This window comes from Salmo salar, chromosome 10 (assembly GCF_965601325.2).
Source record: "Salmo salar chromosome 10, fSalSal1, whole genome shotgun sequence".
In the NCBI taxonomy this organism is placed as follows: Eukaryota; Metazoa; Chordata; class Actinopteri; order Salmoniformes; family Salmonidae; genus Salmo; species Salmo salar.
Genome location: NC_138300.1, coordinates 12,467,501 through 12,492,265, shown reverse-complemented (window position 1 = coordinate 12,492,265; position 24,765 = coordinate 12,467,501). Strand labels below are relative to the sequence as shown.

Sequence of the window (24,765 nt, the reverse complement as noted above, 5' to 3'; positions counted from 1 at the left end):
AAAACGGTATTGTGACACAGCTGACACAAACACTCCCGTACTGTATTTGATATCATAGCATGCCATTTTGGCACTGGTTAAATTTTCTCACTCTTCACTTTGGCTTGGTGTGTAGTCTGGCCCGGTGACCTGCTGACATTGACCCAGGGTCTGGCGGGGAGGGAAGGATTGTGGGACCAAAGAAATTATGATAATTAAAGGCTTTCTGGATGTGTACCACGTCGGACTCCGACCACTGTGACCTGTACATCGTGCGTCTGACCGAGAGGAGAGCTCTTCACTGATTACCTCCAACCACCAATTACAGTGCCTTCAGAAAGTATTCATACCCCTTGACTTGTTACAGATTATTTTTCAAAATGGATTATAGATTTTTATTCTCACCCATCTACATACAATAACTCATTATTACAAAGTGAAAACGTGTTTTTAGAAATGTTTGCACATTTATTGAAAATGAAATATTTAATTTACATAAGTATTTGCACTCCTTTTGCTATGACACTCCAAATTGAGCTCAGGTGCATCCAATTTCATTTGATCATGCTTGAGATGTCACTCCAACTTCATTGGAGTCCACCTGTGGCCAATTCAATTGTTTGGACATGATTTAGAAAGAAACACACGTCTATATAATGTCCCACAGCTGACAGTGTATGTCAGAGCACGATATCATATCATGAACGATATCATGAAGTCCAAGTAACTGTCTGTAGATCTCTGAGATTGTGATGAGGCATATCTCTGGTGAGGGGTATAAAACATGTTCTAGTTTCCCCCAAAAAACTGTGGTTTCCATCATAGGGAAAAGGAAAAAATATGGAACTACCCAATCTCTGTCTAGACTTGGCCGTCCAACCAAACTGAGCAACCGGGCAGGACCTTGGTCTGGGAGGTGACCAAGAACCAAATGACCACTCTGACAGAACTACAGAGTTCCTTGGCCCAGATGGGAGGACCTGCCATAAGGACAACGGTCTATAAAGCACTTCACCAATCTGGGCTTTATGGGAGAGTGGCCAGACGGAACCAGTGGTGGAAAAAGTAATAAATTGTCATACTTGAGTAAAAGTAAAGATACCTTGATATAAAATGACTCAAGTAAAAGTGAAAGTCACCCAGTAAAATACTACTTGAGTAAAAGTAAAGTATTTGGGTTTAAATATACTTAAGTATCAAAAGTAAATGGAATCGCTCAAATGTACGTATCAAAAGTAAAAGTATAAATAATTTTATGTTCCTTATATTAAGCAAACCAGACGGTACAAATGTTAATTTTTTTATTGATGGATAGCCAGGGGCACACTCCAACACTCAGACATCATTTACAAAAGAAGCATTTGTGTTTAGTGAGTCCGCTAGATCTGAGGCAGTAAGGATGACCAGGGATGTTATCTTGATAAGTGTGTGAATTGGACCATTTTCCTGTCAAAATGTAACGAGTACTTTTGGGTGTCAGGGAAAATGTATGGAGTAAAAAGTACATCATTTTCTTTAGGAATGTAGTGAAGTAAAAGTTGTCAAAAATATAAATAGTAAACTACAGATACCCCAAAAAACTACTTAAGTAGTACTTTAAAGTATTTATACTTAAGTACTTTACACCACTGGACGGAACCCACTCCTGAGAAAGGCACATGACAGCACGCCTGAAGTTTGCGAAGAGGGACGTGAAAGACACAGAGTGTAAGGCAAAAGATTCTGTGGTCTGATGAGACAAAAATGTAACTCTTGCTCTGACTGCAAAGCGCTATATCTGGAGAAAGCCAGGCACAGCTCATCACCTGTCTAACACCATCCCTACCATGAAGCGTGGCAGCATCATGCTATGGGGATGCTTTTCAGCGACAGGGACTGGGAGACTGGTAAGGATAGAGGGAACATTGAATGGAGCCAAATACAGGCAAATCCTTGATGAGTACATGCTTCAGTGTGCAAACGACCTTAGACTTGGGGGCGAAGATATAGGACAATGAGCCCAAGCATACAGCCAAAGCAACGTTGGAATGGCTTCGGAAACAAGAATGTGAAAGACCTTGAGTGGCCCAGCCAAAGGCCAGACTTGAATCACATTGAAAATCTGTGCCGTTCACCGCCTCTCCCCATCTAATTTAACAGAGCTTGAGAAAATCTGCAAGGATAAATGGGAGAAAATCCCCAAAACCAGATGTGCAAGCTGATACGGACATACCCAGGACGACTCAAAGCTGTAATCGCCGCCGAAGGTGCTTCTACAAAGTATTGACTCGGGTGTGAATACATACATAAATTAGATATTTCTGTATTTCATTTTCAATACATTTGCCAACATTTTCTAAAATTATGTTTTCACTTTGTCGTTATGGGGTATTGTGTGTAGATGGGTTAGAGAGAAAAAAACTGATTTAATACATTTTGAATTCATGCAGTAACACAACAAAATGTGGAATACATCCAGGGGTATGAATACTTTCTGAAGGCACTGCATGTCTTCCATTTGGGTGGAGAGCTTAGGTCTAAGTCCTGCGCTGTCTGTGGCTTATTCACTAGAGTGGGATCATATGGTCATCATAAGCAGGAAGTCTATGTGAAACAGAATATAAGGTCCATCATATGTTATATGAATCCATGTTGGAAGATTACGCTCTTGCACTGCCTTGATTTTGAATGTTGTTCCAATTTCACATAACGCTTCACAGTTCAAGATTTCACATAGAGGAATACGTTTCACTATGGATGCCACAACTGGTAAATTCAGACAATGGGATTAGGGTTGAATATTTTCCCGGTATTTTACAAATGTTCCATCCCGAGAATATATCACTTTTCTCCTCGGTAACCCGGTATTTCCCACCAAAACCAGAGGTGTCATTCAAAAGAATTATAAAGCACATAAATAGGCCTATGTCTGGATTTGATTCAAGCCTGATGCAAATTCAATCCTGATGCTACCGGATCCATACATTAAATACATTTTATGAGCCCTACATTTAATGAGCCCAAGCCCCAAAAAAGCACAAATGATTGTGCCGTTCTACAATACATACAGTGCATTTGGTGTGTATTCAGACCCTTTGACTTTTTCCACGTTTTGTTATATTACATCCTTTATTCTGCTGCTCTGTCTTCAACAGGACAGTGAGCCCAATGAGCCCAAGCCTACAGACAAAGCAACGCTGCTCTGCCTTCTTAACGACACTATCAACAAGGCAGGTCCTACAGGCCCTAGTTTTGTCGCACCTAGACTACTGTTCAGTAGTGTGGTCAGGTGCCACAAAGAGGGACTTATGAAAATTGCAGTTGGCTCAGAACAGGGCAGCACGGCTGGCCCTTAAAGGTACACGGAGAGCTAACGTTAATGACATGCATGTCAATCTCTCATGGCTCAAAGTGGAAGAGAGATTGACTTCATCACTACATGTTTTTGTAAGAGGTGTTGACAAGCTGAATACCGAGCTGTCTGTTTTTAAAATACTTGCACGCAGCTCGGACACCCATGCATACCCAACAAGACATGCCACCAGAGGCCTCTTCACAGTCCCCAAGTCCAGAACAGACTATGGGAGGTGCACAGTACTACATAGAACCATGACTACATGGAACTCTATTCCACATCAGGTAATTGATGCAAGCAGTAGAATCAGATTTTTTTTAAAAACAGGTAAAAATACACCTTATGGAACAACAGGGACTCTGAAGAGACACAATGGTATAGACACATGCATACGCATGGATTGTGATATTGTTGTATGGTGGTATTAAACTTTGTATTGTAGATATGTAGTGGTGTAATAATGTTATGATGTACTGTTTTATCTTTTGTTTTCTATGTAATGTAAGTGCTTTAATAGGTTTGGACCCCAGGAAGAATTCCGGCTTTATCAGCAGCTAATGGAGATCCCTAATAAATACAAATTCAAATATTTTTTTTTGTCCTCATCAATCTGCACACAATACCCCATAATGACGAAGCAAAAACAGGTTTTTAGACATATTTACAAATGTATAAATAAATGAAATATCCCATTTACATAAGTGTTTAGACCCCTTTACTCAGTACTTTGTTGAAGCACCTTTGGCAGTGATTACAGCCTCAAGTCTTCTTGGGTATGACGCTACACGCTTGGCACACATGTATTTGGGAAGTTTCTTCCATTCTTCACTGCAGATCCTCTCAAGCTCTGTCAGGTTGGATGGGGAGCGTCGCTGCACAGCTATGCTCTCCAGAGATGTTCGATCGGGTTCAAGTCCGGGCTCAGGCTGGGCCACTCCAGGACATTCAGAGACCTATCCTGAAGCCACTCCTGCATTGTCTTGGCTGTGTGCTTACGGTCATTGTCCTGTTGGAAGGTGAACCTTCGCCCCAGTCTGAGGTTTTGAGTACTCTGGAGCAGGTTTTCATCAAGGATCTCTCTGTATTTTGCTCTGTTCATCTTTCCCTCTATCCTGACTAGTCTCCTGTCCCTGCCGCTGAAATATATCCCCACAGCATGATGCTGCCACCACCAGGCTTCACTGTAGGGACGGTACCAGGTTTTCTCCAGACATGACGTTTAGCATTCAGGCCAAAGATTTCAACCTTGGCTTTATCAGACCAGAGAATCTTGTTTCTCATGGTCAAAGTCCTTTAGGTGCTATCATGTGCCTTTTACTGAGGAGTGGCTTTCATCTGGCCATTCTACCATAAAGGCCTGATTGGTGCAGTGCTGCAGAGATGGTTGTCCTTCTGAAAGGTTCTCCCATCTCCACAGAGGAACTCTGGAGCTCTGTCAGTGACCATTGGGTTCTTGGTCACATTCCTGACCAAGGCCCTTCTCCCCTGATTGCTCAGTTTGCCCATGTGGCCAGCTCTAGGAAAAGTCTTGGTGGTTCCAAACTTCTTCCATTTAAGAATGATGGAGGCCACTGTGTTCTGGGGACCTTCAATGCTGCGGACATGTTTTGATACCCTTCCCCAGATCTGTGCCTCGACACAATCCTGTCTCTGAGCTCTACGGACAATTCCTTCGACCATACAGGTGTATGCCTTTCCAAATCATGTCGAATCAATTTGAATTTCCCACAAGTGGACTCCAATTAAGTTGTAGAAACATCTCAAGGATGATCAATGGAAAGCTGAGCTAAATTTCGAGTCTCATAGCAAAGGGTCTCAGGTATATCTGTTTCGTTTTGTCATTATAGGGTTTTTGTGTGTAGATTGATGAGGGAAAATGTTTGTTTAATCAATTTTAGAATAAGGCTGTAACATAACAGAATGTGGAAAAGGGAAGGGTTCTGAATACTTTCCGAATGCACTGTATCAATCAAAAACAGGATTATCTATTTTTGGATGCAATTTGAATAGAGTTGATAGAGAGCGAGAGAGAGAGACTGCGAGAGAGAGTGCTCGCGCGAACGATATTTGAGTGACAGGCTGTTTTGTAAAAATCTGCAGCTGCGATTAAAAGAAAATATATATCTTTACAAAAAGAAAATGTGACCCACGAAAGGCAGATGGAGATGGGTAACTTAGACGCCCATTCTGTCTTTATATTACTGTAGCATAGACTATGCTACAGCAAATGCATGCCTACCTGTCACAAGAAAAAAAGTCACCATGATGAGATGATAGGTCTACATGCACTGTGCTCCATACTGAGATGGTCTGTCCCCACCCTGAGCGTTGATGATTCATCATGCAGAGGCCGTAGAGAAGCCATATTTAGACGTTGCATATAATTTAACAGTTCCATTTCAAATCATGCTGTTCATATAACTAATTGATTATAATTTACCTGTTTCTCACAGTTATTTATCCTGGGAAAAGGGAGTTGTTTTGGGTGGTAGATCCCGGTGAATCTCGGTAACCGGGTTCCCACCATTCAACCCTAAATGGGATGCAATTTAGTAATGTGGCGTTTTTGATTTATTTTTTACCTGCAGGTTTCTTCCCAGGCAGTTCCCAGGGCTGCGACGCCTTCCTCCGCCACAAGATGACTCTCATCTCCCCGTCCATATTGAAGAAGTACAGCATCCCCTTCGACAGGGTAGGTAGCAGGACACAGTTGGGGGTTGATATTGGGGTCTGGAAAAGGCCTGTGCCTGAATTCATTAAGCATGTCACAACAGGACTGCTGATCTAGGATCAGTTTCCTTTTAGATTATAATGAATGGACATGGGGGGACGACTAATCTTAGACCAACATCCTGCTCTGCGACTCTTGATACATACAGCCCCTGGGCTCTAAAGTTTGAAAGCAACAGAAATGTTCCGTCAGGGTTAATTGTGGAAGTAAATGAAGTAATGTTACATTCTGTGACCACATCCATTTGGTGTATGTCATACATACATACATACATACATACATACATACATACATACATACATACATTTAACCAATAACACTTCTCTAACACCTTTCAATTTGACCACCTACATTTGACGGATATTCCGGTAATGCAATATAACTCATTTCATCACATAACCACTTTTAACCTGTCAAACAGCTCTCAGAAAGGAGACACTCAACCACCAAAGACAGTTTTTGTAATAACCCCTTTGAATGGAACCCTCTGCTGAACCACAATTGCAATTCTTCAACCTGTAAGAGGACATGGAAGCTTGGCTCAGCGCATGTTTGTCTCCCAAATGGCACCCTATTTAGTGCACTACTTTTCACCTGGGCCTACCGGGCTCAGGTCAAAAGTGGCGCACTATATAGAAAATAGGGGTCCATTTGGGACACACCCCATATGACTAGCTGACTCTAGCACCGACCGCAGATAAAAAATTAACGGGGTGTATGAAAGCCTGCCATCGCTGAGCAAAGTGGAGGTTAATGGCACATTAGATGAGGATGGCTGGGTCAGGAGGCATGCTGAAGTTGGTGTCGGTGTGTGGGTGATCTCCAGTCAACCTACGGGACGAACGACAGGGAAATTGCAGAAGAGGAGTGGATGGATGGACGGAGGACGTAGAAGTGAACACGCTAACATGTGCGCGAACATGTAGGCCTGCGCAACACGTGCGCATGTAACGGGGATCAAGTGTGCTGCTGACAGCTTAGCTTCTTCCGCTGTCCGACCGGCCCACACTGGGCTCGAACCAGTGATCCTCTGCTTCACAATACACGTGACCCCCCCCTTGACAACGTTCCAACGGGTTGAGCCACCCAAAAGGTACCAATTGAATGGCAACATTTCAAGCTAGCTGGGGAATGAGCTTATCGTATGTTTTTAACTCTGTTACTCGCACATATAGGCATATGCAGTGTATACACACACACACACACACACACACACAGTATTGAAAAGTTGATAATGAGATTGATGACATCTTTATATAAAGACCATGGCTTCACTTCACACTAAATGATGATGGAGATTGAACCATGAGCCTTAGTTACATTTCAATTTCCATATTTTCACATTTTGCGTGATAGAAAATGAATCACTATGTTAATTTTTTCTATGGATAATAATTGTAGGAGATAGAAACTCTCACGGTGCGAAATAAATTGAAGATTAAAAAAGTGTACGTTTCTAATACTGGCATACACAGTTCTCTACTGTCTGCAGAGTTCGGCTTTTTCCCCAAGTTAAAAAAAGTAGCTCCCTTTTTTTTCTCTTTCCTTTTTGCCGTTTTCCTTCGGGGTGTCGTTATCACAGGGACCGTGTTACCTGACACACACCGAGAGCGTCTCCCTTGATTTGAGTGTAAAAATAACACCGGCTTTGTTGCAGCTACAAGAGGAGGAAAAACAGCCTTTGATATTGGGACTACTCTGTTTTACCTCCCACTCTCTCTCTCTTCCGTCACACTGCCTGCCTGTCTCCCATCTCTACACTTCCTTAAGGCTGAGTTCATGTGCCTCCTCTATCATGAGCGCTAGTCCTAACTAGTCAATGGTTATAGCTGAAAAGATTCTGCGTTCCTCTTGGAGAGGAGAGATGAGGTGAACTGATGAAGAGGCGGTTAAGAGCAAGGGTCCAAAACTTCTAGCGTATTTGAAGTCCACCTGTAGAAAACTTTTATTTTTGAGTGCAAAAATAATGTAATATTTCTTGCCAGTGACCCTGAAGTAATAGTAGTTAAACACAGAAAACCCAGGAGTGTTGAAATAGAAACCTCAATCATTTGTCAGGCTTAATTTCGAAGAGATGCAGAGGGGACTGGTGAGCTGTGTCTTCTTCTTCAGCCTCTCCGGCTCTCAGTAAATGATGGCCCTGCCTCAGAACGAAAGCGCAACCAAATGCAAATGTTCATTTGCGCGGGCTGGCTAATTCCCTGCGCCATGCTCGCTGGCTTCAGTCTAATTGCGCTTGTACCGCCGCAAATGGTTCTCTAGGAGCCGGAGCCGCCAGGCAGCTCAAGTGAGGGAGAGGTGGAGGGAGGAAGAGAAGAGGGGGGGGGGGGGGGTTGAGAAAGCAAATCCGCCTTCCCATCAGCACTTAAATGATTGTGGATATTAAGAGCTAGCCCCTGTGTTTTTGTTATCCATGGCTGGGTTGCAGGGCTTGCGAATACCTTGTTTTTGCCGAGTCTATCCGTCCAAATGGAGTTTCCTTGAGTGTAACTCACTTTAATACTTTTAGCACGTCTCCGACCATCTCAACTTGGGTTAATAACACTGTTTTCTTATGCGATATCGATATGGAGTTTTGTGTTTGCATGCTCAGTCAGTTAATGTACATTTAATGTTGTGTTTTTGTGTTTGACTGAACATTTTGATGCGACTGTTTACAGTTTTCAGGGTCAGTCATCCGAACTGAAACAGAATGTTCAGATATGGATTCATGTGGAAGTAACACTAGATTATTCAACTGCATCCTGTTGGTTTAATATCATAAAATCGCAGAGGGACGTTATACATTTAACTCGTCCCTCTCTCCAGATCACTCAGGAAGAAGGCGAGTTCATGGTCACCTTTCCCTATGGCTACCACGCCGGTTTCAACCACGGCTTCAACTGCGCCGAGTCCACCAACTTTGCCACCCTGCGCTGGATCGACTACGGCAAGATGGCAACACAGGTGGGTCAATGCACACTAGACCAGACGGTCACCTCAGTGTCCCCTACAAACACACAGCACTATAACGGACTGCCATTTTAAGTTGCATATAGACAGGTGTAGTTGGGGGCGTTTGCAGATAGATTTAGCATGACGCCATCGTCCCTTAGCCCTGAAGTTAGCTGTCACCTCGACTAAAGCTAGCTTAAGTTGTATTTGCGTTTGCGGACCGCTAGTGAAGATTGAGTCCATGTGTTGTACTCTACTACGCATGCTACCTGTTTCCTCATACACAATCATGCAATTGCATACATGGAATACCGGTTCTACAGCCCAGTGCTCACCCAAACTGTTTTACGCCTTGAGCATGAGGTAATCGGCGCGTGTTTCTGTGTGTAGTGTGTTTATCGTGTGGCAAAGGGGGACCCGCGTCACAGGATCATCTGTAAGCTGTTTCTTCTTCCGTCTCCTTTGTGATCTCCTTTTTCTATTCATGTCTTCCTCTCCTCTCGCAGAAGGCAAACTAGGTATTGTTTTCATTTTATTTGCTGTTCATATTTTTTTGTCTTATTCTTGCACTTTGTGGATTTGATCGAGGCTTTACCTGTAAGGGACGCTGCCGCGCGTAAACACGCACGCACGCACGCACGCACGCACGCTCGCACACACACACACACACACACGCGCACACGCGCGCATATGATGCGACACACAGTCCCTCTTTGTCTCTGCCTGGCTTCGTGTCAGATTTATGAGGTCGCCAGTTCAGTGTGCTGCGGTAGTGGGCTCTGCTCTCTATCTCTGTGCGGCCAACTTTTTTTAAGAACCAGAGGGCTACTAGAAGCCCCTCTCCTTCCCACACGGTCTCTCTGACGTACTTAACCCAGCCGCCGCCCCCCGACCCCTCTCAGCGCTGGTCACAGTCCACTGGCCAGGGAGCCCTCCCTCACAGTTCTGTCTGAATTTGATAGAGACGAATTGGTCAGCTTTGCCCTCCATTTTGTGTCAGCGAGTTGACAGGCTGCTCCGGAAAGTGCCAGAGCAATGGGAAAGAAAGAACAGCTTGGGCACTGAAAGCCATATGTTGATTTCTCTCTCTTTCTCTCTCGCACATGCTCTCTCTCTTGCTCTCTCGCTCGCTTTTGCTCTCTCTCTCTAGGATTCGTCTGTCCGCTCCTTTCCCCATCTTTCGTTCGTTCCCCTCCGTCCTCTCTGCCAAGCCCTATTCTCTTCCTCTTGACACGACAGGGAAGATGGTCCTTCGAGTCGGATCTGTCACTTTGGGCTGTGTGGCTTGTTGCAAGTTTCCTGTCTACTAAAGCTGAGAGGCTGTAATAGCGGACCCATCTGTCTGCAGAATTGCATTAATAGAAACCAAGACTGTTCTGCCTGGTTGTAGCTAGATATTTTCGAGTCACGTTAGGGGCAATTTTTGCATATTTTTTTTTTAGCTAACCCTAATCCTTTTCCTAACCTTAACCTAATTCTCCTAACTTGCACATGAATTCTCCTAACCTGTAACAAAAAAGTCACTTCTGCTAGTCAAAACTGGTAGACCTGCCCTGGAGGCAGTGTGAGTATCCACTAATGCGATACAGCCATCTGTCCTGTCTACCAGCACCTACTAGTTACAGCCACAGTCTTCTTGTTTTTAGTGGTCCTTTTGCAGTCACTTAGGTAGGCTATGTTTATTCACGGAGCAATGATACTGTGCTACCCTTATCTCATTGTAGCCTCCCAAGGCAGTGTCAATGTAAACCCAAAGTATGTCTTTTCACGTCTTGTGCTCGTAGGGAACGCTAAATAAACAGGCGAGAAACTACAAGACACTGGCGCAGTTCCCTATGGGCCCCAAGAACGGAGTGTTGTGAATGGACGTTCATCACACTGTATGAATAGAACATACATTTCCCTTGCTTTCATCTTTCAAAGAGAATTGCAGATGACTCACTCTCCGAATAGTGATATTTGTTTGTGTACGCTTGTTTGTTTGGGTTAGAGCTGATGGGCTTTGATAAGGAGTGCTGCGGATGCTGAAGGCTAAAGCATTATCATTGTGGTTTGTGTGTGTGGGTGGGTGGGTGGGTGGGTGTGTTTGTGTGTGTGTGTGTGTGTGCGCATTCTTGCGTACGCTCTAGGCCTGGAGCGTTTCACAACACCCGCAATAACACCGGCTAAATATGTGTATGAGACCAATAAAATTTGATTTGATTTTGAGCAGGCTATAAACTAAGTGTATGTATTGTCATTTCACTTCTTATTGTGGGATAATGCCGGGCTGAACTGACAACAGACTGCCATGTTAATATCTGGTGGCTCTTACTAGAAAATCCGAGCACGACGGCAGGCCTCAACGTTGTGGGTGTCTGTGCGTCACTGAATCTGATATCGCCCGCTAAGTTGTGCCCAAATAAGCTTGCGTTCTTTTTTTATTCCTGGTGGCAGTTGTGAACGCAAGTGACTGCTTCCCTTATGCAATATGCATGAAAATGTATTTGTTTTTGAGCAGAAAACCACTGTCGTTACTCTACCTGCTCGGTTTAGCTCAGTAACTTCCAATTCATTTCAAACCAATGGGAGTTTGTCTAGTGCTGTTGTTTGTTTGTTCTTCCTCTGGAAGTCTGCGTGCATCCAAATGCCAGGAAAAGTCTAGCCTAGCTGTAGTAAACTTGAAGGATACTCTCCTATGGGTGCAGACGAGAGGACAAGACAGTACAGTACACTACAGACTCATTAACGGTTGTAAACTTGATTTCCCCCCCCCCCCCCCCCCCCTCTTTGTTTCCCTCTCTCCACTTCCTCACTCTGTGCAGCTGTTGTCATTAAACGAGGAGAGAAAGCGGTGCGATGGGGAGCGAGCAAGTCATTATTTGAGTTTGCCTGGTTTGGCCTCCATGTGTGTTTTTAATGGAAGAGCTCGTTAGCAGGGTCTCTGCAACTGAGGCTGGAGGGCAAACCAGGCAAACACACACACACACACACACACACACACACACACACACACACACACACACACACGCACTTATGAAACATACCACATGTGATTTAATCACACACCTCCACACAGCAAATAAAAACGCTCACTTACAATCTTCACACTGTCACTATTTCAAGCCTTGTATATTTACGCATTAGATGGACTTCCATGACTCTGTGGTCAAAGTTCACTAAGATGTTACTGTTGTCTGTCTAGCTGTAATACTTTCATGTGCGGTATAAGAGAGAATGTTCACTGTTTCAAAACACAGCTTTTTTCGCATCTAGTGATATATTAATAGTTGCCATTTAGCAAAGTGGTTCCCAAACTGTGGGGCGCGCAGGGAAGGGTCGGCGGGGGGAGGGGGGGGGTTATAATTACCCCATTTTCTCCCTAATTTCGATCTTGTCTCATCGCTGCATCTCCCCAACCGGCTCAGGAGGCGAAGGTGCTTCTTAACACCCGCCTGCTTAACCCAGAAAGCCAGCCGCCCCACTGTGTCGGAGGAAACACCGTTCAACTGACGACGGTGGTCAGCCTGCAGGCACCCGGCCCGCCACAAGGAGTCGTTAGAGCGCGATTAGCCAAGTAAAGCCCCCCGCCAAACCCTCCCCTAACATGGGCGATGCTGGGCCAATTGTGCGCCGCCCGATGGAACTCCCGATCGCGGCCTGGGATCAGCCTGGGACCGAACCCAGGTCTGTAGTGACGCCTCTAGCACTGAGATGCAGTGCCTTAGACCGCTGCGCTACACGGGAGGCCTGCTGGGGGTCTTTTTTTAAAGGAACTCAGTCCCGGCTTTCAACTTACTCTTGAAAGTTGTAATAGTAGAATGCAAAAGGTGCAATTTTGAAATTGGCTAGTGAATCATCAGTCCTCTTGTCATGTCAGTCACTGCAGACCGTAGACCTATTTGTAGCTTGTCAGCAATGTCCAGATGAACTAGTCCATGTCAGCCAACCAAAAAAAAAAGAAGTTTTTTTTTGTCCGTAGATATCGTTTTAATTTTTGTGTCACTCAAATATCACATGAATACACATTAGACATGGCAAAATGTATAGAGTTGCAAGAAAATTTGCTTTATAACTGCAAAATGTTATTTGCACCCCATGACAAATTGTGTAGAATTGTAGAAAATACACAAATTCTCTCCACCAGCAAGACGTGTGTGTGTGAACAGTTTGTGTCATGAATAGTGCTTGTACCCATAGAAATAGATGTGGCGCGCACAGGGGGAGCAGGCTGTTCCCCAATGTTGGAAGGGGGGCCCCCGAGTGAAACATTTGGGAACCTCTGATTTAGCAGACACTTTTATCCAAATCGACTTACGATCATATGTGCATACATTCTCCTACGCGTTACCACCTGAGCCACATGGGACTAGTGAGACTATTTTTCTCGAGCAGGTTGTAGAATCACAAATATTGGGATTTTTAAAGAGGAGCTCTATCAGTCACCGCTGCCAATGGGACCGGAGACAGTAAAAGTCCAGACCTATTTCGTAAAGGATGACAGATGGAGCCAGAGAGGTTGGGTGGCGGAATTTTAAGAGCTCCCATAACGTCGGATATTATTCTAATAGGGGGCGACATTGCCTCAGGACTTCTCCTACAATCATTAAACTTCATTAAGATATAAAGTGAAGTAGGCTATAGGGCTCATTGGTTAGAAGGCCTTGGGGTCACTCGTTGTTTTGGAGACATTTTGTACATTTCCAAATGCATTTTCATCCGATAATGAAGTCATCTAAGCATAGCATGTACTCCCCCCTCTAACCCACCCCTCTCGGAAATACATTTATACATTTCCCTTAATAGTTTTATACGACAGAAATGGGATCTTTTTGGTTCCTACTTCCTCTGGTGCGCTTCTTAATATGTCCCCCTCCCCATTCCCAACACAGCCATCAGTGCAAAGAGACACATTTATCTCCTTTTCATTTGTGTTGTGGTGTCTCGCACCTATTCCTCTGTTCCCGGTGACGTTTTTATGAAAGTCCCCAATCCGACCATGGTAACCAGCCGCCTTTTCGCTTCATCCGTCGGGTTTCCCCCCCCTCCTTCCTTCCATCCCTCAAGTGCTGCCTAGATGAGATGTAGTGTGTGGATATTGGTTTGCAGTGGGGGGGCTAGCTCTTGTTGTTGTGGTTATTACTAACCCCTCACCACCACAACCACCTCCCTCCTCTCCATCCAGTACCTCTCGCTCGCGCTCTCTCTCTCTCTCTCTCTCTCTCTCTCTCTCTCTCTCTCTTCCCCTTCCTCCCTTCCACTTGTTCTGCCTGTCTCTGTCTGAGGCGCGGCAGGCCTGAAGAATGTTCCCAGTAATTGAACATAAGGCCTCTCAGCACAGCTCAGGAAATAAAGCAGAAATATAATACACCTACCGGGGCCCAAAAAGAAAATTAGTTTTATTTTCATCTCTTGCGCTCTTTCCATCTCCCCTCTCTCACCATCTCTCTCCTCCTTTCTTCTCTCTCTCTCTCTCCGTCTATCCATCCATTCCCCCTCACCATTTCTCTTTCTCTCTCTCTCTCTCTCTCTCTCTCTCTCTCTCTCTCTCTCTCTCTCTCTCTCTAAAACGCCTATTCCCTGCCATTGCTAGTAAAAATATGCCATTGTCATCCATTTAGTGTCATTTTGAGATCTTTATATAGTGCGTTTGAACTCTCTTTTTATTTTATAGAGGGAACTCAAATGAATACTATGAATTCAATTTACTGGCTGTATAGTCCTGTTCAGTTAGACTTGATGCCACTAGTTCAGATTTCCTCTTGTTTGAAAGCACCAAGTCTATTTATTCATGTTTCCTGTCCCTTGTGAAATCTCCCATTTGCAGTTTAACTGGATATAAATCCTTGAGGATTTGAGGGTATGATCCTAGTTTATTTCAACCTGTAAGTCTGTAACGCTGAAATCTGTTCAACCCCATTGGCCAGTGACTGTTAGGATCCTGAATAGGAACCTATTGAGAGTTCTGTTTTTTTTTTATGTACAGTATACTCTCTTTTTGACTTCAGGTAATTGAAATCTCTAACGAACATAGAATTCAAGGTCAAAGTGTGACCCCCACAGAACCAATTCTGGCTGTATTTAGTATATTCTCAGTGACAGACACTAAAGAAGGATTTGACCGTAATGTCTGTGTGTAAGATTCGTGCTGCTGCTGCAACAAAGGAAATCATAAGAAAAAATGCAAATAGAAGATATTTGATATATTCTCCCCCCCTCCCAGTGTACGTGTCGTAAGGACATGGTGAAGATCTCCATGGACGTGTTCGTACGCTGCCTGCAGCCCGAGCGCTATGAGCAGTGGAAACAGGGCAAGGACGGCACCATGCTGGACCACCAGCGACCCACCACCCTCAACAGCCCCGAGCTGGAGCACTGGAGGGCCAACCGGGTCACCTACCGGGAGAAACTGCTCCAGAGGTGAGGGGAGACAGGCGGACAGACATCACAATTACAGCACATTTACTATACAATTGAATTTCATAACACCTCAAACCCCCCACCCTCCCCCTCCCCGGGTCAATACGAAGGGCATCATTGGCCGTACAAGAGCATAATTGCATACGTCCTCCCCCCACTCCTTGATACATGTATTCCTACATGCATGCCACATACTGTACATTCATACTAAGAGATGGAATGATGAGGGTTAGGAAAAACTCCTGACCCTAGTAACAGGGCACTCTGAGCACCAGCATGTGAATAGTGTTTCTGTGAACCGTGTCAGCCTTGTTTCTGGTTGCGGTAAGGGCTGTTGCGGTGACCGCATTACCACTACACCGGCAGTCATGAGTCACGACCGCAGTCAAATTCCAGGTGACCGTTGAGTCACGGTAATCTCCTCTTATGCACTCTGGACATGTGTTGGTAGTACCCAACTCGCTAAACGACCATCAGGTCACTAATGGCCTGGTACTCAGGGCTCTTTTGCCCCACTAACCACTCTGACGTCAATGCAAATGCAATCTAAAATTCACATCAAAACACTATCATGCTTTTAAAACTCACCTCACTGCGATCGATCAATTTGAAGAAAGAAGTTCAACGACAGGTTGAAGCTGAGTGAGAAAACATGGACGTTGTAGAAAAACCGAACACAACGAAATGGACAGCGCTTTCTAAGGTGATGATTCATTCAGGACACCCCTGTGCACATTAGCGCTTATGCATAGCATAGGCCTATATATTATATATATATATATATATATTATATTATAAATTAAACAAATTCAGAGTTAGCCTACGATATAGTGAGTTTGTATTTGATTTTGAATAGCCTAGTAATAGGGCATTTAAAACAATATATTTTCACAAATAATAGACCGACATTACGTCACCACCGTGCGTTTCCATCTCCTCCTCTCTCTCCTTTATTCCTTTCTCCAGCGCACAGAGAGAGGGGCTGTCAACAGATGTTTCGTTGCGAAAACACAATTACTATCGATGTTCCCGAACAGATTTCACTTGGTTTCTCAAATTAAGCACAGGGTAGCTGCAGGTACAGGGTTGCAGAGCCAATGGCATACAGAGTTTGGGCAAAATAACAGGAATGCCTTCCCGACATGGTGCCTTTGGATGATATGTGTTTTTCCTCTTGCCCCTGTTCCTGCCCATTTGATAATGGGCCATTTTAAATCAAAACAAACGTTAGATATTAGTCAAGACGAGATTAAATTGAGAATAGTCTGACGGGTGATATAATGATCACTTGACGAGAGCTGGAGAGAACAGCGTGTGCATCCTAAGGCAAGGAGCAAAGCGCAAGCTTTTTTTCCCCGACTTTCTCAAATCATCAATAGCCTATAGTCGCGTCATTCAGCCCGTATATCTTTTAAAAATCTAAGGCGTTCTAAGGTTTGTATCATTCACAACAAACGTTGCCAAATAACTCTTAATTCTAGCATATAGGACCTGTTTCAAATGATCACTTTTACGCTCAACGTAGCCACTTCATTTGCGCACTCTAGCTCTGGAATGGGGAAAAATATCCTTTCTATTTTATTCAATTGTAATCTTCTTACTATAAAATCTGATCACCTTATATGCCATTATTTTATATTAGGCTATCTTGTCTGCTAAATGAACAAGCTTACAGCCTATGGCATGGCGCATAGCCATATAACATACAGTAGGCCAACTCATATTCTGTTCTTCTGAAATACATTTTCATCATATAAGGTTTCTTTAAACCTGCCTAAAATAAATTATGGATTTATCGTGATGGCGTAAATGAAATTGATTTATTAGACTTTTTTTTTTTTATGTACGTGTTCCAAATGCGCGCATCGGCTGCTTGTATGTGTGGAGGTCTGGAGATGCTAAATGTGTTTTTATGTTAATTACCGGTAAATTACCGTGAGACCGGCACTCTTTTGTATGACAATAACAGGCTGACAGAATTCATGACTGCCACAGCCCTAGTTGCGGTCTCACTCAGGTGCCAGAACAACGGTCAGGTCGCATAGTGCCAATCACACTGTGGCATTACATCGCTGGGGGAAACCGTCACTGTCAATCACTTTCTCACACACTACAGTTGTGAGGCCATGCTTTGTCAGTCAGACATGTGGAAATGTGTGCAGCAAGAAAGCAACCTTTAGACTCTGGTGTCTCATTCTGTAGTCCTGCATTTCTTTCTCTCTCTCTCTCTCTCTCTCTTTTTTTTCTTTCTTTCTTTCTTTCTTTCTTTCTTTCTTTCTTTCTTTCTTTCTTTCTTTCTTTCTTTCTTTCTTTCTTTCTTTCTTTCTTTCTTTCTTTCTTTCTTTCTTTCTTTCTTTCTTTCTTTCAAATGAACAAGCCTCAGTCACTCATGTCCCAATCTCCGCCATCCCTCCGTCCCCAGAGCTTTACAGAAGAAGGAGCAGCTGCGCCGGCTGAAGCTGGAGGAGGTCAAGGTGCTGGCGGAAGAGGGCATCGAGCTGGACGCCGTGGCCTACCAGCGGCAGGTGGAGGAGCGCGAGGCCCAGCGGCGGCAGGAGAGGGAGGAGAGGATGGCCCGCGAGGCCCTGCAGACCCTGGAGGCAATGGATCGAGAGGACCGGGAGAGGCAGGAAGCCCTCGCCGCCCAGGCCGCAGGAGGTGAGGGTGTAGGGCGAAGTAGGTTGAAGTGGGGGTGGTTAAGGTTCGGATTGGGGGAGGGGGAAGCTGATCCATGATACAGGGAAGTTCACCCCCCAGCCAGGAGGTGAGGGTGAGGAGGGTGGTGGAGGTATCACAAGGCACAAGTTGGCTACAGCGTTGGGGTGAGTTTCCATTTCAATTTGGTTAATTCAGGGAGATTAACTGACATTGCCGTTCCAAATCACACGGCGCCTGATCAAATAAGTATCAGAATAAATGCCTATCGGAACCAATACGCGGCACAGAGATTAGATAACACCTTTTTTTCACCTTTGATTTAGAAGAAGCAATGGCACGTTGGATTGAGGTTCCACGTTTCCCGCGGTAGTAATCCCTTTCTTTTATTTATCTTGCCAAGTAGGCCTACAAGACCCCCAGGTAGACCCGCGGCACTTGACGGCGAATGGAGAGAAGAAGAAGAAGAAGAAGAAGAAGAAGAAGAAACAACTCGCCCTGCCGTCCGACCCCATGAACTCTTTCCAAGCAGCTTTTGAGAAGTTTGCCACGTTTAAAGTCCCGCAGCCCCCAAAGCAGCCCAAAGGCAGCAATGACACAGACCTACCAGCAGAGGGCAAGCTTGATGTGAACGGTATGCAGCAGGTAAGCACTGGTGGAATGCCGTAGGGTGAAGTTGCCCCTATACCCCACTAATGGTTAAGGTTAGGATTGGTGGATGGAAGGCTGATTCCAGATCTGTACCTATGGGGAAACTTCACCCCTGGACCATGGAACAACCATAACACTGGCATCAAGCTTTGAATCGCACAGATTGTCATGCTATGTTTTGAGGCTTCCTTTGAACATTTTTCCGTGTATATTTTTATCACGTAGTAGACACTTTTATGCAGAGCAACTTCTAATTTGGCCAGTCATCTATCACGTTAATTGACCAATCAGTCTGAGCATCTGCGCACCTGGTGTCCAATCATTAGCGTGAAACGTTTTTTGAACATTGCAGATAGAAATCTGTTGTATTAGAATGGTCACACCTTTCCATTAGGCTTGATAGAGTATTGTGTTTGATTTAATCCAATGCATATCTATCTGCACAGCGTAGCCACTGGGCTAAACCAGTGGTTTATGAAAAGGCATGTCTTAAAACTAGCTGACACTCAACCCCATTAGGTCCAGATTTGTCAGGTTAACGCAATAGATTCATTGATTATTAATGTTGATTGTGGTTCAAGGTAAATCGGATTATAAAAATCCAACAGGCTCAGTGTGCATATCAGGGTGTTGATTCAAGTGAAGTTTATTTCAACCTAGAACCTTGCCCATTAACCTGTTGGTGACCTTTGTTGTATGACCTTTGCCCCCACTCAGTCGTCGTCTTACTCCAAGCAGCTGAAGATGAGGATGGAGGTGAAAAAGAGTCGCCGGCACCCCCTCAGCAAACCCCCCATGCGATCCCCACTCTCCATCGTCAAGCAGGAGACATCTAGTGACGAAGGTGGGTTCTGCGTGACCACGCCGTAGCACAGTCTTTATACTCAGTACAATATCAATATAATACTGTGGCTTTGTCATGATAGCCTGTTCCCAGGTCTGTTTGTGCTGTATACAGCCAACTGCTAGAGTTGTTATATTTGGCAAGACGGCACGAATGGATCTGGGACCAGGTCTATTATCATGATTCTAAAAACATGTAAATGGTAGGGAAAAAAAACGAAACACAGTTGGTCAGTCAGGGTCTTCGGGATAATGTATTCTGTACTGTTTCGGCCCTGCTACACTACAGCCAGCAGGCATCCGGCATTGCCATCAGCAATTGAGGGAATGCTTCCTTTGAAATCAATTAAAGTTGCTGTATTGTCCTGTGTTGCGTCGCGTTCAAGCTCAAGAATCGCAGAGGTTCAATTATTGATGGCTGACAAGCACGTTTCGGTCTCTCGTGAATTGAAATAATAAGGAATAAAGTTGATTTTGGTCGGTTTCTGGAGGAGACAGAACGTCACATTGACACCATGCTGATGACGACACAACGTGACATAGTGTAGTGTAGCTGAAGTGTAAGACTCCTGTCTTTCCCTTCTTCCCCCACTCCCTCTCTCCCCTATTCTTTTCTTTCCTGACTGACACATATTGATCCCGGGATCATGACTCTGAATTAACTGCTTTCAAAGTGACTTTGAGCTGCCTGGCGATAGACGTGGAGAGAGGGAGAGAGAGGCAGAGGGAGAGAGAGGCAGAGAGAGAGGCGCAGGTGGAAGGATTGTAAATTCTCCTCTCTGGTCAGGTCTAAACACAGTATTGCGGATTGTTTTGGGCCTTGTGTTACATGCATTGCAGGCCGGATAGAGCATATATCCTTGCATGCGTGCTTGTTCTGTGTTCATCCAGACCCACTGATCTGACTTGTCTTTTTTTCTCCTTTCTCCCTAAGTAGAACTTTTCTCCCCTTGGCCACTGGATGGCGACGTGAAGAAGGCAGGCCACTTGTGGCAGAACCGCACGCCCAACTTCCTGGCCGAGAAGGGTTTCAACGCGGCCATGGCCACCCTGGAACCCTACTGTGCTGTATGCACTCTGTTCTGTCCGTACACACAGGTAGGGCACATAACATAGTCTAAAATAGAACAATGTATATGCTGTAATGTATCGCAATGACACAAACATTGTCAACATCGCAATCAGGCAACAGTTGTCTTTGACAACTATGGGCTATGTCAAAGAAAGTTAACCATTTGCTCTGTCATTTTGATTGAAAGTTTAGTAAAAAAAATAAAAACATTTGTTGACGCACACCCAAAAATATATGTAGGGGTGCTTACTAACGGAGGTCAACTGTATACAAGGAAAGAAAGTTGCCCACTCTAAATATGCTCCCAGCAATTGAATGGGTACACCTAACCAATGTTTTGGCATGGAGTGCCTTCTTCAGGGTTGCAAACAGCGCGAAAATGATGGTGCCTTCATGTGGAAACTTAAAAAACAACAACATTTGCACAGGGAACCTTTGGGCACCATGATGTTCAAATAAACATATTATGTTTATTATAATATTTTAGCATTTAAGGCTCCATTTTGGATTTATTCCTCTTTTTCAAGTGGTACGGGGTCTCCATCTCTTTCAAGATCTGAACTCCACCCGGCGAACCCAACAATATTCTAACGTCCTTCCCTGTTTCATTTAACACCAGAAGGACTCCTCATACCCGATCGACAGCCCCGGTGCCCCCAACCATCACAACGTATCCCGCTGCGGCAGCCGCACCCATCCGCTGGTCCCCGAGATGTGCTTCAGCGCTGGGGCAGGCAACACAGAGCCGCTGCCTTCCAACTCCCACACGGGAGACGACGGCACCAGCCCGCTGCTCTCCTGCTCCTCCTGCAGCCTGCAGGTCCACTCCAGTGAGTAGACAGACGGATTGACCGTGCAGGCAGACAGACAGGCGGACAGCGCCAGACAGACGCACAGACAAACTCGCACAGTGTTTCAATCGATCCAGTCAAAATGCTGCTATCAGTCAAAACAATCACAAAAACAAATTCTCTAACGTCCAATACCAACCAGATTAAACACCATGTTTACATAAGTCAATTACCAGCCAGACACAACTCTAATACATTCAAAACTTCAATACCAATCGGCCAAACTCACCAAGCCCACACCAACAAAGCTGGTGTAAATTCTGGTAAATCCATGCCAGTCAGTCTGTACCAACCAGTCAAAACCAGTCATTTAATACCATTACCAGTCATTCAACTCCCCCACCATGTTTACTTAAGTTTGTAATTACTATGTCTGTTCTCCCAAGTCTTGTATTTATTCAGCCAACTAATGGTCCGTAGTACTGCACGCCGTATTAATTTCAATTCCCATTACATATTTGCACCCCCTCAGGCCCGAAGCAAGGATTTTTCTCTCCACGAGGATCAAAATGCCAATCAAATTGTTCTAGTTAATTTACTGCAACTCAGCCTGAACTGACTGGGATTGCAGTGCCAGTGTGCCCCCCCCCCCCCCCCCCCTAAAACTGTCCCCCTGCAGAAAAAGAGGTAAATAAAATTGTTTGGTGTCATTTTTTTACTCGGCCAGTCTAAGCTGCGTAGCCAATTAGGCTTGCCTCTGTATGGTAAGGTGGCAGGGAGCGGTTAGCGTGCGCACACACGGGGAGCGGTTAGCGTGCAACCCACAATGTTAGCCAGGTAACCCTAGTCTGATTAGAGGACTTGGGAGAGGAGAAAAATCTCAAGCTCTCCTCTCCGGCCTGCCACCCGAAGTCGTAGTACTATCAAAGATGGTGAATAAATTAAGATAGTTGAGTCAGGCCTTAGCATAGGACTTTTTTCAGTTCATGGCCACTTAAGGGGGTGGCTCTCCCATAGACACCAATGCGATAGCAGCTGGGTCTGGTCTACTTAGTGCAATTGAACCAGAAAGAACCAGAAAAAAACTGTGACTGGTATGTCTCGCTTCTTCTTCCATCTCTGGTACTATTTTTGTTCCTTGAGACAGATGGCAGCTCTCAAAGTAGCCACCCTTTGCCTTGATGACAGCTTTGCGCACTCTTGGCATTCTCTCAACCAGCTTTACCTGGAATGCTTTTCCAACAGTCTTGAAGGAGTTTCCACATATGCTGAGCACTTTCGTTCACTCTGCGGTCCAACTCAGGTGATTGTGGAGACCAGGTCATCTGATTTAGCATTCCATCACTCTCCTTCTTGGGCAAATAGCCCTTACACAGCTTGGAGGTGTGTTGGGTCATTGTCCTATTGAAAAACAAATGTCCCCCTAAGCGCAAACCAGATGGGATGGCATATAGCTGCAGAATGCGTGCCATGCTGGTTAAGTGTGCCTTGAATTATAAAGAAATAACAGACATTGTCACCATCACACCTCCTCCTCCATGCTTTATGGTGGGAACCACACATGCAGAGATCAACCGTTCACCTACTCTGCCTCTCACAAAGACATGGTGGTTGGCACCAAATTTGGACTCATCAGACCAAAGGACAGATTTCTACCGGTCTAATGTCCATTGCTTGTGTTTCTTGGCCCAAGCAAGTCTCTTCTTCTTATTGGTGTCCTTTAGTAGTGGTTTCTTTGCAGCAATTCAACCATGAAGGCCTGATTCACGCAGTCTCCTCTTTGCAGTTTATGTTGAGATGTGTCTGTTACTTGAACTCTGTGAAGCATTTATTCGGGCTGCAATTTCTGAGGTTGGTAACTCTAATGAACGTATCCTCTGCAGCAGAGGTAACTCTGGGTCTTCCTTTCCTGTGGAGTCCTCATGAGAGCCAGTTTCATCATAGCGCTTGATGGTTTATGGGACTGCACTTGAAGAGACTTTCAAAGTTCTTGAAGTAATGATGGACTGTCATTTCTCTTTGCTTATTTGAGCTGTTCTTGCCATAATATGAACTTGGTCTTTTACCAAATAGGGTTTGTCACAACACAACTGATTGGCTCAGACACATTAAGAAGGAAAGAAAATCCACAAAAATGCACACTTGTTAATTGAAATGCATTCCAGGTGACTACTTCCTGAAGCTGGTTGAGAGAATGCCAAGAGTGTGCAGAGCTGTCATCAGGGCCAAGGGTGGCTACTTTGAAGAATCTCAAATATAAAATATATTTTGATTTGTTTAACACTTTTTTTGGTTTCTACATGATTCCATATGTGCAATTTCATAGCGTTGATGTCTTCACTATTATTCTACAATGTAAAAAAAGAAAGAAAGAAAAATCCTTGAATGAGTAGGTGTGTCCACAGTTTTGACTGGTACTGCCATATCGCAGTAAATGCTGTATGGCCCCTGCAGATGTCTGAATGACCATCCAGAGCCTTCAGGCGTGAACACTTTATTGCCCACCCGTGCTTTGATCTCCTTAACGGTAGTAGGCGCGAGCGCCTTGACGAGCTAAGAAACATGCTTTGTTGCGGTAGTTCTAAGCGCGTCGCTGCGCCGAATGGAAACAGACATGGCAGCGAGAGCCGTCCCGATAACTTTCTGTGAGGGACGGTATTGTGTTAGACTTATTAGTAGGCCTGTTGAGATTAGTAGGCCTATGTTAATTCATCCGTTCTTGATCAGTCCTCTTGATCTGGCTGGGGGGGAAAAAATTATGAAATGTATGCATTCACTACTGTAAGTCGCTCTGGATAAGAGCGTCTGCTAAATGACTAAAATGTAAATGTAAAATGTAGTCAGACCTAATTTGATGGATGAGGTCAGGAATGGAGTTCTGTAATGAGCTCATATAGGCTTAGTTCAGATGTTTCATAATCCAAATAGCCTACAGGAAGCTAGACTACTGCATTGAATTATTCCAACATTTTCTCCCTAAACAAAGTTATTAAGAAGCCAGTTTACATTTTCGCTAGACTATCCACATAAAGACACCTATTAATTACAATAATCATTACACCTAAAGTTAACCCGAGACGTGTTGTAGTGTCATTGAGACCACCTCAATTTCATTCAGGATCAAACACAAGCCTCCTGTGTTGGCTACATTGTTTGATATAAACAAAGTGGCACAGCGGTCTAAGGCACTGCATCTCAGTGCTGGAGGCGTCACTACAGACCCTGGTTCGATTCGAGGCTGTATCACAACCGGCCGTGATTGGGAGTTCCATAGGGCGGCGCACAATTGGCCCAGCGTCGTCCGGGTTAGGGTTTGGCCGAGATAGGCCATAAAGGTTAAATAAAAATAAAAATGTATGTGTGTGTGTGTGTGTGT

At 44.6% G+C, this 24,765-nt stretch overlaps 1 protein-coding gene across 5 annotated transcripts in view; it reads left to right on the top strand.

Moving 5' to 3' along the window:
• The window catches only part of LOC101448002 (lysine-specific demethylase 4B), a 92,414-nt gene that overhangs the window by 46,497 nt on the left and 21,152 nt on the right, over nt 1–24,765 (top strand). The window contains exons 7-14 of one of the 5 annotated variants that reach the window (XM_045687321.2): nt 5,902–6,005; nt 8,853–8,990; nt 15,181–15,377; nt 17,800–18,035; nt 18,436–18,677; nt 19,401–19,527; nt 20,461–20,624; nt 21,221–21,428. In XM_045687321.2, coding sequence (XP_045543277.2) covers nt 5,902–6,005; nt 8,853–8,990; nt 15,181–15,377; nt 17,800–18,035; nt 18,436–18,677; nt 19,401–19,527; nt 20,461–20,624; nt 21,221–21,428 — 1,416 coding nt within the window. Of the gene's footprint in view, nt 1–5,901; nt 6,006–8,852; nt 8,991–15,180; nt 15,378–17,799; nt 18,036–18,435; nt 18,678–19,400; nt 19,528–20,460; nt 20,625–21,217; nt 21,429–24,765 lie in introns of all 5 variants that reach the window. The other 4 variants (XM_014215844.3, XM_045687322.2, XM_014215843.3 and 1 more) reach the window with 4 other exon arrangements.